Genomic DNA, 15497 nt, shown 5'->3' with positions numbered 1-15497 from the left:
ATCTCCTCAGCCTGCCAGTGTCCAGTGTTAGCGTTGAGAGGGCATTTTTGAAGCTCAGTGTCATATTAACAGGAAAGAAAGAGTGCGGAACAACGAAGAGAACCTGGGAAAGTACATGCGTGTGTACTGTAATAAGAGCACGTAATCCTGGTAAACAGAAGGTGAAGTTCCATGTTTTTTGGGCATAGGCGTCATATCTGATTTCTTTTTACTTCTGTTTTTTTTATTGATTCTTTACAGCTGCACACATTTGCGAAATAAAGTGTCCATTTCTTTTTCAATATATCTGTGCCGTTATTAATTGAGTGATATAAAATATCAGAGCTACAAGGATCATCTCATCCGGTGTCCGTTGGTGTTTATTTTATATACACCGAAAAAAGCCGATAAATTTTGGTGGGCATAAATATACGCCGAAAAAAACCGAAAATTGAATTTTAAAATAAACACCGAAAAAAGTATGCCGAATTTTGAGAAAATAGAAACCGAAAACGCAGAACCCTATTTATACGGTATGCGCCGGTAATACCTTCAACTTTAGCACAGGCATGAAATGCTCCAAATAAGAAATCCGGGCGATGTTCAAAAACACAAATGCAGAAGTCACCACTGTAGTCAAAGTAAACGAACACGACGACACGGGCGTTTCTGCCGTCTTGAGAGTGCCGCCACGACATCGCCGCACGAGTAGATGGATCTTCCCTTCTAGTACGTGCTGGGTTATCATAGCAACACACAGCGAAAATTCAGTCAAGGATAGCGCTTTTACGCGGAACGAACCACGCCGTTTACGTCGACAATCACAACCGACGCCACGTTTGCGTATTGAAGCAGCCAGCCCGCGACCGGCATGCAACGCGCGCGAACACTTCTCCTCGACGTGCGATTGGCCTGTCGTTGCGGTTGCGGAGGGACGCACGCATGTGAACGACACGTGCTTGCTTCCCTCCGTCGCTATGGCAACTGAAGCCTCTCTCTCTTTGTTTCTCACCGCTTCTTCGAGCACCCTCCTTGCCCCGCGAGTGCCGCGTGTTGCGGCTCGCGCCGTTATCTAGTGTCGCACAGGGAAGCGTGCTCTCTGCGTCGGTCAGTCGGCGCGGTCGCCGGGCTGTTCCGAAAACCGCACTATAACCAGTATTTCCCTTCGCGCGCCTGCATTTTAAGCGGTATGTAATTACATGGAGTCCTATGGGAGGCGAACCGGTGGTTTAAAAAAGCTGCGTTATACCCGGTCCTGCACTATAAGCGGTTACGTTGTAAGTGGTCTATACTGTACCGTTTTATTCTGAAAGGACTGGACTACGGAGTAAGGTTATTTTCGTACAGTCTAGACTGCCAAAAAAAATTGATAAATAATGTGACCTCATTAATGTCATAATTGGCATAATTAGCCAATTTTTATATAATAATATAATTTTGGTGAAAATTTAAATAGCTTTATAATGCATGGCAGACCTCTACTCTAGCTATGCATCTACATTAATAAAAAAAAATGTTTTTTGTTGGAAATGGCTTTAACGACCCGTAAAAAATTACCAAATCAGGCAACGCTATTTTTTTTAACTTGAAAACTAATTGAGATATTTTAAAACTGATTTCATATTTGAATGGAGGAAGAAGAAACACATGCACAGTTAGTTTCATTAGAATAGCTGCAAAAATAAAATAGTTCATTTTAGAACCAATGTCTCACCTTAAGGTAGATGGAGCAACAGGGGTGGTTTTGCCATTTGCTAGAGAGAACGCTAAGCAAGCGCCGAAACAGAAACGGGAGCCACACTCGTGGTTGGGCTTTATGGTCCGTAAGCGGTGGCACACGTGACGCTTTATATTAGTAGGCAAGGGTTTAGTTTTAGGGGCGAAGCTCCTTAGGATTTAGCCTTGTCCGTCCGTCCGGCCGGCGTCCGTGCTCACATCAAAAGAAAAAATGTTTGCGCAGTCGACAGCATTCGAACCTGTGCGGGGAGACCCTAGTGGATTTCTGGTCCATCGCCTTAACCACTCGGCCGCGACTGCGGGACAAGTAGGGGGCTCTGAGATGTGGTAGTAACTCAAGAGCTGGGGTTTCTGTCATGGATGAAACGTTGCATGTAGCCGCTCAACGTCTATACAGGAGAGGGCGCTGCGGTCAAATGCGTATATAATCGCGTTAAAGTTTGCATGCATTTGCTCAACGTTTATAGATGAGAGGGCGCTGCGGTCAAATGCTCAAATGCGTATAGCATAACCACGTTCCATACCACACATTCTCTTTCTGACATGGACCGTTGACTTAAGCGGTGGAGATGCGTTTCCACGGCTTCTAGCGGATTCAAGCTGATCCGGTAGAACAGGCGTTCTCAAACTTTTTGGCCTCACGGAACCCCAGGAAGCCTCAAAAACTGCCGCGGAACCCCCCCCTCCATATTTGCCGACCAAGAGGCAACAGATGCACAATTGTAGGCAATTTTGCTTGTGTTGCTTCCCATATATCCCCACCATATCAATCGCAATGTCAGTACAAAGTGAGATGAAGGTGCTTTGCATGGTCTTGCCACGCAGCCTGCGGCATGGGGGTGTGGGTTGCAATTTGGGTGTTCGCGGAACCCATGAGACCAGCTTGTGGAACCCCCGTCTTCCCCGGAACCCAGTTTGAGAACCCCTGCGCTAGAAGAACCACTGGCTTTACATTTCACCGACCATAAAGCAGTAATAATGAAGTCGAAACGCAACCCGGAACTCAGCACTACCTATGAGCAATAAACAAAATCAGCACCATCAGCACTACCTATGAACAATAAAATCAGTATCATCAGCACCACCAGAGCCTCGCCCCAATCAACATCATTCACCACGTGGAGATGCGGTCATTTTTCCACCAACTATAGTTTAGGCTCCTCAAATTGCTGCATGACGTAATGTTTAGGTAGCTCTAGCGCAACCTTTTTTTAGAAGGATAGTCGTATATGGAGAATTGATTGATTGAAGTCCTTTAATGACAAGGGTGGCTCGAGACCGCTGTGGCCTCGAGCCATCCTTACCTAACCTGCCTTGCTTTACTTCATTAGCCTCCAGTCATGCACTTTCGAACATCTACAAAAGTTAAACCATGAATGTGCACCTCTGTAAGATGCCCCCTCTGTGCGAGCAGACAACAACATCTTAGATGTGCGGGTCCGCCAGCACTTGCCCAGCACAACATAGCTTCATGCAGCAACTAAAATCAGTCTTGTTTTTTCAGGGTTGATTATTTTCCCCCAGATTTGGTGTCTTTTTAAGGCCCTTCTTTTCGTGTGTATTGTACGAGAAATTGTGGTTTATCATAGCTTAAATTAGGTTGAACAAAAATGAGGGCACGGGCTTAGGATTTCCCAACAACCAGGGAATGTGCACGTGACCCGAATGCATGAAGAATGTCCTGGTACGAACAAGGTAAGAAAACGAGAGAGGGATTTTGGTTCCCGAAGAAAGAAGTAGCCCCGCTGAGGGTTCAGTGTGAGCTGTGTTCTGGGACAACGCAGGAAAAAAAGCAGTTGATAAAGATTTTTCCCCTGATGCTCGGCCTTTTCCCATTCAGGGTTCAGCTCCAGTTCGGGGTTTATCGGTTTTCTTCGATTTCGATCGGCTGGCTCAGGGGTTACTTTTCAGGGTCTGTCGGTGTGCACCGAAAACAGCACGGAACTCTAGTTACAATGCAGCTGAGTGCTGGCATTCTACGGTTTGTGAATACCGACACGGTCCTTTCTGCTCCAAAGGTGGTCACCAACAACAACCGGCAGGTGCTGAACAACGGGCAGACGAAGGCAGACGCGGTCGTTCCCAAGGTCGAGGTGAAGTTGGAGGCGTGTGGCGTTCAGCCGGCCGCCAAGCTGCAGAGCGTCCTCAAGACGCCCTGCACTGTCCAGCAGGTGAGAATATCGTTTACTTCTATGCCCCCGTCATTCGGTAAGTTCTTGCATCTGTCGCTACCGAGCTAGGTTTTGCGTCCGCCGAATAAGGTTTTGCATCCACCGAATAAGTTTTCGCGTCCACCAAGTTTTGCGTCCACTGAGTAAGGTTTCCGCGTCCACTAAGTAAGGTTTTCCGTCCACCGATTTAGGTTTTATTGGCATCTTCCATAAGCAATCTGGAATGGTTTGTGTCTTACATGTCAATCACTATGTTTCGTGGGAGAGTTCTGGGAACATAGCAATTCGTAAAGTTAAGCCCCGCAGTGTTGCCACTACACATTGATGTGCTTGCATCTGAACTGGTTTGCTCTGCATTTAGCCAGCAATTTGTGGTTTGTATGTCATGGTCACTGGGTATGATTAGTCTGTGCTGTTTTGCAATGAGTGCATCTAGAGTGTGCAGAGAATTTAAGCGTGGAAACCAAAATGCCTTGCATCCCTGTCGGCAGTCGACTTGGAACACAGCCATGGGCATGTTTCTGCTCTAGCAGTTTTATGTATGGTCTGGACCGGGTTCATTTCGGCTGCCAATTCCATTGTGTATTGCGGGGGTGCACAGAGGACTTTCCACACAATATGTTTTCTGGGATGTGTTTTACGAGAAAATAGTCATGAACGAGCATTGTAGCAGGTTTCACGAGAGTGACGCGCTGTGGGTATTATGTACAATAGGGGCCCTGTAAACATATTTAAGCGTCTACCTTTTTTGCAGTTTCCACATCTCTTGGGGTTTGGGCAAGCCAGCGGGCATGGAGAGAGTAACTAAATATCAGTGCGTCATACTTTAACTGGACGACGCGGAAACCTGCTCCACCTACGGGGGCGACCCGCGGTACTGAAAGCGCGCGAAATGTGAGGTATTTGGTCCTGGGCTTACTACTGGTCAGAGCCGCTAAAAGCTTCTTTTTAGTCGAAATACAAAATATAAGTGGCGCAAACCGTTTCAATTATTTATGAAAGTAGTGTTCAGTATTTTAGATCAGAAAAGAAACAAATGCAGTTTATAAAGTACGGAAACCAGAAATGACCTGTCGACATACCCGCCACCAAGTGGTAAAAAAGGCGGCGCATACTAGAAAGCAATAGTGGGATCAGGCTCCAACGAGCGGCGAGCGTACAAAGGTCTCGGATGTACGCGGTGGCGCTGCGGTCGTTTACGGACTCGAGGATCCGACCGGTTCCGAGCGTTCCGAAGGCCTTCGGCGCAGGTTTGGCTTGCTGTTTGGCCGTTTCGCGGTAGGGCAGCGTGAAGTGGCTCCCATTCTGAACTGAACTTTACCCCGTGTTTGCTGTCGTTTGTGGTGAATGAAGTGTCATGCCAAATCACTGTTTAATCACGCAGCAAAGGCAATGCGAGCCGCCTTTGCTGCCCGCTTCATACAGCCTATCCGGAACATGCTTTAGTGGCGCCCTCTTGAACCGTCTACACGGAGTGCGGCAGCTATGAGCGCTCGCTGAGCTCACTATCCCTCCTCTAGTTCATGGCCACTCAAACGGCCAAAGATGTCACGAAGGAGGTTATTTTTTGCTTGTTTTTGTAACTTTAGTTTGCCTATAACTTTTAAAATAAAGCGAAATTCCAGAAAAAAAAAGTTTCATTAAGTTACTTACTATGTTTGGTGCGCTGAGGTTCGGTGCAAATTAAAAACCATTAAAAATGTCATTGCAGGGCCCCTTTAAGGGGTTATATATAAAGTTAGAGCCCCAGAGGGCTCAGACCTGGGTTTGTGCTGTGGCAGTCGGATACTATGGCCACTGAGCTACAAGCGCAGCTTGTCTGGAAGGGTAAATTTATTTGAGTGCAAGCATTCCGGCTAGAATGGCGGGTTTTGGGTGCAAAAAAGAGTAAATAAAATAAACAAATAAAGAAACTAGTAAAAATAAACCAACAGAAAAAACATTTCGAGGACACCTAAGCACTTCTTACGAGTCGTTAATGCGAAAGCATGAATTTCAATCTTTTGCTCCCTTAGTTTGTCTGTGGCGTAGTGGCGTGGACGACCACGTTTCCCCACTGCCAAGGTGGCGGCCGACGGCTGAGCACATGCTCTCGTGAAGTGCCCTCGCCACCTCTCCAGAGTTTGCCCGTGCGGGCTCTGCGGCCAGGCCTGCAGCTCTTATCGGCTGCCAGGCCGCTGCGTGCACTGCGCCACCATGGAGAGGGCTTTTCTGGTGGCATTCCTTGGAACTACGCCGCACGAGAGCCAATGGGAGCCTCGTTCCTTGAAACTATGATGTGCGCCAGCCAATGGGACCCTGTCCATCAGATTTCTACTAGAGGCGACGGGCTTCGCTCCATTGGGACAGGGGAAGGTGCTGTTTGGCTCGGCTTCAAAAGCTGATGACGCCGGTTCGCTCCATGGGACAGTTAATGCTCTTACATGAAAAATACAAATGACATGAATACATAAAGCAAAATATAAAATAAGAATAAAGACAAAATATGCAAATATATAATATATAAAAATACATAAAAAGAATGAAAAATCTTGCACAAATGACACAGGGAGTGTGGTTTGCGCAGGAAACATTCTGTGCTTTCCGGTCCTTGTCAGCATGATCAAGCCTGCTGAATTTTTCATTGTGTGCAGCCCAAGACGGTATTGGTGAGCCAGACGACGACGACAGTGTCCCAGACCACCACCACAACTACCACCATGACGACCGTGGTGAAGCAGGAAGAAGAAGACCACGTTCCGGAGCCGTGCAACGATGTCGAGATTACTGCGGTTGCGGCAGAGGAAGAGGTGGAGACAGACATGTGCGACATACCTGTCGAGACCGCCGCCGAAGAAACCGTGGCTACGGAGGAGGTCGTTGCCGACTCCGAGGAGATGGACACAATGCCGTCCATCAACTCTGTTGAAGAAATGTGTACCTCGCCGCAACCAGAACCATCTGCAGACTCGCTTCCCGTCGTGCCTGAAGATGGTACTGTTGGAGCGTCGGTGTCTGTTGAAACGGAAACTATGCTGCCTTCAAAGATGGAAGCACCGGCTACCGGGTCGGAGCCGTCTGCTACCGAAATGGAGCCGTCTGCTTCTGAAATGGAGCCATCTGCTACTGAAATGGAGATGTCTGCTGACGGACTGGAGTCGTCTGCTACCGGATTGGAGTCATCTGCTACAGGATTGGAGGCATCTGCTGCCGAATTGGAGTCGTCTGCTACCGGATCGGAGCCGTCTGTTGCTGGATTGGGGCCATCTGCTGCTGGATTGGAGCCGTCTTCTGCCGATCCAGAGACGTCTGCTACCGGGCGAGAGCTGTCTGCTGCCATGTTGGAGCCGTCTGCTACTGGATTGGAGCCATCTGGTACTGGACCAGAGCCTTTTGCTACCATGTCGGAGCCATCTGGTACTGGGCCAGAGCCTTCTGCTACCATGTCAGAGCCATCTGCTACCGAATCTGAGCCGTCTGCTGCCGCATCAGAACTGTCTGCTACCGGATTGGAGCTGTCTGCAACTGGATCAGAGACATCTGCATCAGAGCTGGCAGCGTGTCCTATGGAAGATGTGAAGCCACCTACCCCAGCGGCACCATCTGCCCCAGTTGCACCATCCGCTGTGGTACCGCCTGTAACAGTCAAAGCAGAGCCCTCTACCACAATGGTGTCGTCTACTTCCAAGACCACAGCAGCTGCCGCCATTGTGACAGCGACGCTGACATCCTCAACATCTGTCGTGAAGAAGGCGATGGCAGCCGCGGCCGTGACCACAGCGACCGCTGTGACGAAGAGCACGACTGCGGGCGACACGAAGACGACGGTGACCAAGACGGTGACGAGCAACAAGGTGTACCTCGGCAAGATCACCAAAGTGACCAAGAAAGTGAAGAAGAACAAGGGCACGCTGCCTCCGTTCTGCCGCTTCCAGACTTTTGTGAGCAAACAGCGCAGCATCATGGTCCTGCCGCAACACGAGCTGCGCAAGATGGCACGGCGCGGCTCCCTCCGTGAAGCAACGGGATTCAGGTGATCTTTCCTTTGTTGCAGTTTACCTGGGGAAAAGGAGGGGCGCTATAGACCATCCTATAATGTGAGAGGAGAGAGGGAAATGAGTTTCCATTTCTAGGCAGTTTCGGTGATACGGCCCACCGGAACTGTCCAAAGGTTGAGAAAGGCGTATGCCCTTTTCCTCTTCTACACCGCCGAATCTGTCGAAACGCCCATAGAGGACGGCCGGTTTGTCGTCTGCTATAAAGACTGGCGCATGCTCTTTCCCTCTTTTACCCCGACAATTCCTTTGAAAGGCCCGGATGTAGGTAGGTGGCGCTGCAGCCAAACAAAATGGCGCCAATTGGTACAAGTCATGTCCCCTCAGAATGAGACTAATTTCGTAAAGTTGGCATTTATCCTGTATTTATGATGCAATATTTTCAAACCATTTGTTTTTTCTTAGAAATAAAGGTCATGAAAACTATTAGTGTGGTGGAAAGGGCTTAAATAGGACATTAATCTAAGCAATAAAGTTTGGTGGCTACCAATACCCTTCTGAAACAACATACAAAAAAAGAACTGACATTGTGTTTGCACCAACGGTGTTGCACAGCATAGTTTCGTGGGAATACAATTGCCGAGTTTGGTCTTGCGACTAAGTCAGTCAACACGAAAGCCTTTTTATGTTGAGCGACCGGAGTTAATTGCTTTCCTCAGATTCTAATTTTGTGCCAAAACAAGATCTGTTCAGAAATGCAGGTTGAGATCTTAAATATTGTTGGTGTCAAAGGCGAAAGGACGGCCCAGAGCTTTGTTTCCATTGCTACCATCCTAAACACGGGCATTCTCGAAGATGCCCAAAAAGTTTGATGCATCTTTGACCGTGGCAATGCGCACGGTGGGATGATGGCTGAACGAACCGCTCTCATGTCTGTTTCAGTTACACGGCCAAGGTGAACCCCCAGAGCTGGCCGTACGGCGTCAGTCCCAGGCCCTGCTTCAAGACGGCGTGGCGCTACCGTAACCAGATGCTCACCACCATCCACCAGGTGGGGTGCCCCTCGTCTACCGGTCGGTTCTGCATCGTGCACCCGCCACGTTTTTCCGTACCACGGTCCTTGGGTGTTTCTGGTCTGGTAACTTCTTTGGCACAATAGTCGCCGTCTCATACCTGCCAACTCTTCCGAATTTTTCGTAAAATGTACGAATTGGGACTAATTTTACGAATCTTGCTTCAAATCTTACGAAAAATATATATATATATTTATTTTTTTATATTTTTTTTTTGTTGTGGTTTTTGTAACTCCGTTGTTGGCGGTATCTTGCACCGCCACAAGAGGGCAATAGGTATCGTCCACAGCAGTGTCGTGGTTTTTACTATCCGTCTATCCGGTGTCCACTGATCGAAAACCAATCCAAAGCTCAAAGCCTTTGTTCGTGTGTTCGGCGGTGCACAGGTGCACGTTGGTTCGGCGTGTTCAGACGTTGTTGGGCCTCGTTGTTTCAGCCAGTTTGAGGTGAGAAGTACGGCGTCTGTGTTTGTTGCACTTGTAACTGTAGCATTCTCCTGGTCACTGTGGCTTCGCGGCGCAATGCCGAACTCGAAACCTCAAAAGAGGTACTTTCAGGTGTTCCTGAAGTCCTACTCGTCGAAATTTCCGTGCTTCGTGCCGCCCAAAAAGCGAGATAAGTTTGGATTGTGTAGCACGTGCACGTGTGACGTAAGCGTTTCGCACTCTGGCCAAGCTGACATTAAGCTGCACATCGCTTCGCGTAACCCCCCCCCCGCAGTTGCGTGACTTTTACGAATTTGAAAGTCCGCAGGTTGGCAGGTATGCCGTCTTTCAAACGCCCAACCTCTGCACACCGGCCATGCGTGTGCTCGAGGTGTGCGAAATGTTGAAGCGTCATCGAAGGTAGGAATCTTCTTCCTGCCGTTCCGACCTTGTTGGTGACTGTCAGCAACGAGATGTCTCAGTGGTTCTCTCTTGAGGTTTCTATCTGCAGCGTCGCGGCCGGGATCGTGGGTTGACGGTGTTATTTTTGACGGTGTGCGTAGAAAACTCGGCGGGAGCCGGGAGTCGTGGCGTCCTTAAACCAACACCGTCAAAGTCGACAGTCCGACGTTCCCCTTCTCTCCGATAACGAAAGTGGAATTCGTCGTGCTCGAGATGTCGCGGCGAGCGTTTGGCCAGTCGCGTGACGCTGACCGTGACAACGCTTTTGGTGGCGCACGCATGCGATAGCGGTTGCGACGCGCGGCGCTGACGCGAGTCCCGTTGCTCGTCCCGCTGTCAGGTTGCCCTGCAGCTGCGCGTGCTCTGGGCCAGCCTGCGCTGGGACGACCTGCAGGCCAAGTCCCCGCCAGGTGGCACCAACACGATGACGACCGAGAGCGACGTGCAGACGACGGAGCTGCTCAAACGCAAGGACATCGGCCCCTTCGGACTGCGCTCGGAGTACCTGGTGCGACGGATCACTGTGCCCATCGACCTGCCATCCAAGCCCAGGGGTGAGCGGCCTTGCAGCCACAGTGGAAGATACACAGGGTGTCCCCCGAAAAAATTGACAGGGTATCTTTCACCGCAAAAGTAAACTATGCATTGCCGAATGCTCCAGCAAAAGGTAGCGCTAGAGGTCCAAACCAGATGTCAAAGTTGCATCGCAAACAAATATTTTATTCAGTAGTTATAAGTTATTTCCTGAAAATGTCAATAGGAAAATGGTGGCCGACAGAGCTTTCGAATACAGTAAAACCTCGTTATAACAAAACGGGATATAACAAACTAATGGATATAACAAAGCAATCATAATTCCCCTTGCTTGCTAATAGTGGGAAGAAATCGACATTGGCTATAACAAACTAATGGTTATAACGAAATAATTACGACCGCTCCTTCAACTTTGTTATAACGAGGTTTTACTGTACATGGTGCTCTATAACGCCAGAAACGAAAAACGGGTGAAAATGGGCCCTATTTCCTTATTGAAATTTTCAGAAAATCCGGAGATTGAGCTTTTGAGATGAAAAAAGCCCTGTAAATGTTTTTTTAAACACCCTGTATATGCTTTAAATACCGCAGAAGCACCCACTTCGTTCCAATGGCCACTGCAGTATAGACCACTTATAACGTAACCGCTTATAGTGCAGGACCGGGTATAACGCTACTTTTTTAAACCACCGGTTTGCCTCCCATAGAACTCCATGTAATTACCTACCACTTAAAATGCAGGCGCACAAAGGGAAATACTAGTTATAGTGCGGTTTCTGGAACAGCCGACCGACCGCGCCGACAGACCGACGCAGCGAGCACGCTTCCCTGTGCGACACTAGATAACGGCGCTTGCCGCAAGCGGCACTCGCGGGGCAAGGAGGTTGCTTGAAGAAGCAGGGAGAAGCGAAGAGACAGGCTTCAGTTGCCATAGCGACGGAGGGACGCACGCACGTGTCGTTCACGTGCGTGCGTCCCTCCGCTGCATTGGAAACAACCGTAACGACAGACCAATCGCAGGTCGAGGAGAAGTGTTCGCGCGTTGCGTGCCTGTCGCAAGCCGGCTTCTTCTATCCGCAAATCTGGCGTCGGTTGTGATCGTCGACGTAGACGGTGTGGTGGAAGCTCATCGTTCCGCGTAAAAGCGCCATCCTTGACTATGAATTTTCGTTGTGTGTTACTATGATAACCCAGCACGTACTAGAAGGGAAGATCCACCTACTCGTGCGGCGATGTCGTGGCGGCACTCTCAAGAAGGCAGAAACGCCCGTGTCGTCGTGTTTGTTTACTTCGACTACAGTGGTGATTATTAAGCGTCCGTGTTTTCAAACATCGCCCGGATTTCTTATTTGGAGCATTTCATGCCTGTGCTCAAGTTGAAGGTATTACTGGCGCGTACCGTATAAAGGATGCGAATTTTCACGCGTTTTCATCACCGGAGAAAAGGGGTTAGGGTTAGCAATCCTGAACGCTCGCAACGTCCGTCCGCAACCCGCGACGCCGTTAAAAGGCTGTGCCAGGCAAAAGTCGCTCATTTCTTTCAAAATGTGTGGCACACCTGAGAGAGAGGTGTACTAGTCTGGTGAAATAAAGACTTTCCCCAAACTGAGCTTTATTTTTCATCTAACATAAAATAAATTCTTTTAGAAAGGTAAGTTGTCTCATGGCATGTATTTTGGCCTGAAAAACTTATGTTTTGGTTATAGCGCGGTACCGCTTATAGTGCGGATTTTCGCGACTCCCGCGACATACGTTATATGCGGTCTACATGGTATTAACATTTCCCAAACTTAAGAATTCTGCAAATTATACGTTAAGCGCCCGATTTGACTGAACAAGCGCCCATGTCTAGATTGACCCAGTTTTTACGGGAAGGGAGATGGGCACTCCCCCGGTATTTTAACGCTAGGTGTGCAGATGCAACGCAGCAAACGCTGCGACGCAATTGACCAGGTAAAGTTCTATGGCACGCGCCCCTGTAGCCTCTTCCAGCAGCTTCCAGCAGCATCTCCACCGGCCAGAGGGCGCAAGTCAGGTGCAACAAAAAGCAAAACAAAAACTTACAGCCTTTCCATTCTGGTGAGGAAGAAGAGCAGCGGAGCCGTAACTTCTGTTCTCGGCAGTGGTTTTCCAGGCAAGCGATCTGCTCTTCTTTCGCAAGGGAGTCTGAAGTGCTCGACGCAGCGGAACTGTAGGCGACAGTGGCCTCGTAGCGGTTGCGGAACCCTTCGTGCTGCTGCGCACATCGCCGCCCGTTCCGTTTTCACTCTTCTTCCTTTGAATAGAGTGCCTTCATACACATGTGCGCTTTTGCTTGAGTGGTGACATCTCAGCCATTTTTCCACCCAATCGTTTTACAGCAGAGCTGTTACGGGCTAGGTTCCTTAGGATCGTGTCCGGTACCAAACAAATGTCGACACAAAACTCTGGGCAGCTACCGCCATCTATGAGTGACGGCGGCAACCAGACAATTGGTTTGCCGGCCTTGCTCATCGCTCATAGATTGCAGCAACCTTTCCAGCCTTTCCACTCTGGTTTTCACCAGAGTGGAAAGGCTGAATTTCTCTAGGCGTCGTCCTAGATGTCGTCCTCGAGGTCATCCTAGAATTCTTCCTTGAGGTCGTCCTTGAGGTTGTTTGAGAGGTTGTCCGAGAGGTCGTCCTAGAAGTCATCCTTGAGGTCGTCCGAGACGTTTTCCTAGAAGTCGTCCTTGACGTCGCCCTAAACGTCATGCTTGAGGTCGTCCTAGGCATTGTTCTTGAGGTTTTCCTTGAGGTCGCCCTAGACGTCATCCTTGAGGTCGTCCTAGACATCGTCCTCTAGGCGTCGTCCTTGAGGTCACCCAAGAAGTCGACCTTGAGGTCATCCCACCATAGTACAGCTTCGCTGCTCTTCCTTCTTCACCAGAGTGGAAAGGCTGAAAGTTTTTTGCAATGCATTTTGAAATGCGCGCAATCCGGTGTTACTCAGCTCGAGCATGTGGCTTTGGCTAATGCATAGACGCCATTTTACCGCTCAGCTCAGGCACCAAGTGCACAAGAGTGTCACGTGCTGGCACATTCAGGGCAACAATGGATGTTTTCATCCTGAGACAGACAGACATGTAGGCACCCTACCCCTGAAGAAATGTTGCCGCCATCTATGAGCGACGGCAGCAACCAGTTGTCTGGTTGCCGAGGCTGGGAAGGTTGCCGCGATCTATGAGCGACGGCAGCAAGCAGACAACCGGCAAAGAACACTCTGGACAGCTACCGCCATCTATGAGCAACGGCGGCAACCAGAGTGTTGTGTTAGCATTTGTTTGGCACCGGACACGATCCTGGGGAAACTAGACCTTAACAGCTCCGCTGTAAAAACATTCAGCCTTTGCACTCTGGTGAAGGCAGACCAGTGAAGTTGTGCTATGCTGGGAATGAAGTAATGACCGGCCGCAAGTCGGCAAGCCAGAGTGGAAAGGCTCGAAAGGTTGCTGCGATTTATGAGCGAAGGCGGCAAGCGGAGTGTTATGTTGACCACGGGGGTCAACATTTCTTTGGTACCGGACACGATCCTGGGGAAACTATGCCTTAACACCTCCACTATAAAAGTTGATTCTATGTCATCGCACCTTTCTGCATGCGCATTCCGCTCAACGCGTCTGCGCCAGAGATCTCCGCTTCAGCAAGTTAACTAGTCTTGTCGTTCTTGAGGCACAAAACTAGGGTCAATGACGAAGCTCTGTCTGAGCAATGCACATAGCGCAAGTGCAAAGTTCTACGTGATGCGGCACGCCCAGAAAGAGTGTGTCCCTCGTACAGAAGCAGGGATGGGCAGTATTTCAGATACAAGTATTTGAAATATGTATTCCAAATACTTTGTGTAATTTGCATTTGTATTTAATTACATATTGGGCAATGTATTTGACGTGTGTATTTAAATACTAAAATGTGGGTATTTAAAATGCAATTGTAATTAATTTACACTTTTGTGGGCAAAAATACATCCCTCAAATTTATTGTCACTGTCCAGAGCAGGAAGAAAACTATACGTTCTGCACCAAATGCAGTGTCTCTCAATCAAGCACACGCATTTAGTGACTTTGTGATTACGGTGCTAGTCCAGGGCAAGAATAGTGATGAAATCCGACGTTCACAGGTAGACTGCCTAAATAAGTGCCTGTGAAAACTTGTGATGCTTTCCAGCCTGATTTCCATCCATATTTTTGCCTGGAACATTCTAAATGCGCGGGTCGTCAGATTTTCGTAACTGGTGCGAGTTGCAACAATAAAAAATTCTGTAGCTAGTGCTGCGCGTCTTGGTCGTCTCGGTTCTTTCTTGGTCTATACCAAAATGTAATCGGCAAAAAAAGCTGCTTGAAGCTCTGTACTTTTTTCACCTATTACGTCCAAGCTGATTACATTTTTTTTTTTTGTGGTTATATTTCTATTACGTTACTAGAGCCTCGCACACTAACTCCGGAGTGTGCGATGCAAAATTAAAATGAGATACCCAGAAACCCGTTGCAGGTGCCCTGAAGTCGCTGACGCAAATTTTGAGGAATGTTTTTGGAAAAGTATTTGGAGGAGACCAAATACATTTAGTTGTATTTGTATCTTGTACTTAAAGGCTTTTTTTTTGGAAATGTAATTAGATTTGTAATTAAATACATTTTTGACGAAGTATTTTGTATTTGTATTTCGATACATATTTGCATGTATTTTGCCCATCCCTGTAGAGAAGCATGAAAAACCGGGCCCGTAACAGGCAACTACTAACTAATCTACTGAATGGACCTATTGCTAAATTGCCCAAGCATCAAGGAGAATGTAGAGAATGGCGTTCCACGCGCCACACGCGCTGGCGTCTGCAGCAGTAACTGTTCTAGAGCAAAAGCCTAAAACAAATGGCATCTTGGACGCTCGTTCGTCAATGCTTTATTTTGGTTATTTACTTCGAATTTTTTATGTGGGGAAGGCGTGCGCATGCAACCTCGGCGTCTGCAGCAGTAACTGCTCTAAAGCAAAAGCCTAAAAACGAATGGCATCTTGCAAGCGCGTTTTGTCAACGCTTTTTTTTTGGTCGCAGCAACTGTGGCCATTTAGCACTTTGCACACAACAGACCCAGATTTGATTCTTGAAGTGGGCGATTTTTCTTTAAGCAGT

At 48.4% G+C, this 15497-nt stretch overlaps 1 protein-coding gene across 1 annotated transcript in view; it reads left to right on the top strand.

Moving 5' to 3' along the window:
- Positions 1 to 15497, top strand: part of LOC8043238 (nucleosome-remodeling factor subunit BPTF) — a 98523-nt gene that overhangs the window by 51562 nt on the left and 31464 nt on the right. Inside the window, exons 13-16 of the mRNA XM_029989921.3 lie at positions 3735 to 3887; positions 6521 to 7899; positions 8804 to 8912; positions 10162 to 10375. Coding sequence (XP_029845781.2) covers positions 3735 to 3887; positions 6521 to 7899; positions 8804 to 8912; positions 10162 to 10375 — 1855 coding nt within the window. The remainder of the gene's footprint in view (positions 1 to 3734; positions 3888 to 6520; positions 7900 to 8803; positions 8913 to 10161; positions 10376 to 15497) is intronic.

Source organism: Ixodes scapularis, unplaced genomic scaffold, assembly GCF_016920785.2.
Source record: "Ixodes scapularis isolate PalLabHiFi unplaced genomic scaffold, ASM1692078v2 PGA_scaffold6__148_contigs__length_123643588, whole genome shotgun sequence".
Classification (NCBI taxonomy): domain Eukaryota; kingdom Metazoa; phylum Arthropoda; class Arachnida; order Ixodida; family Ixodidae; genus Ixodes; species Ixodes scapularis.
This window is presented reverse-complemented; position numbering and strand designations above follow the sequence as displayed.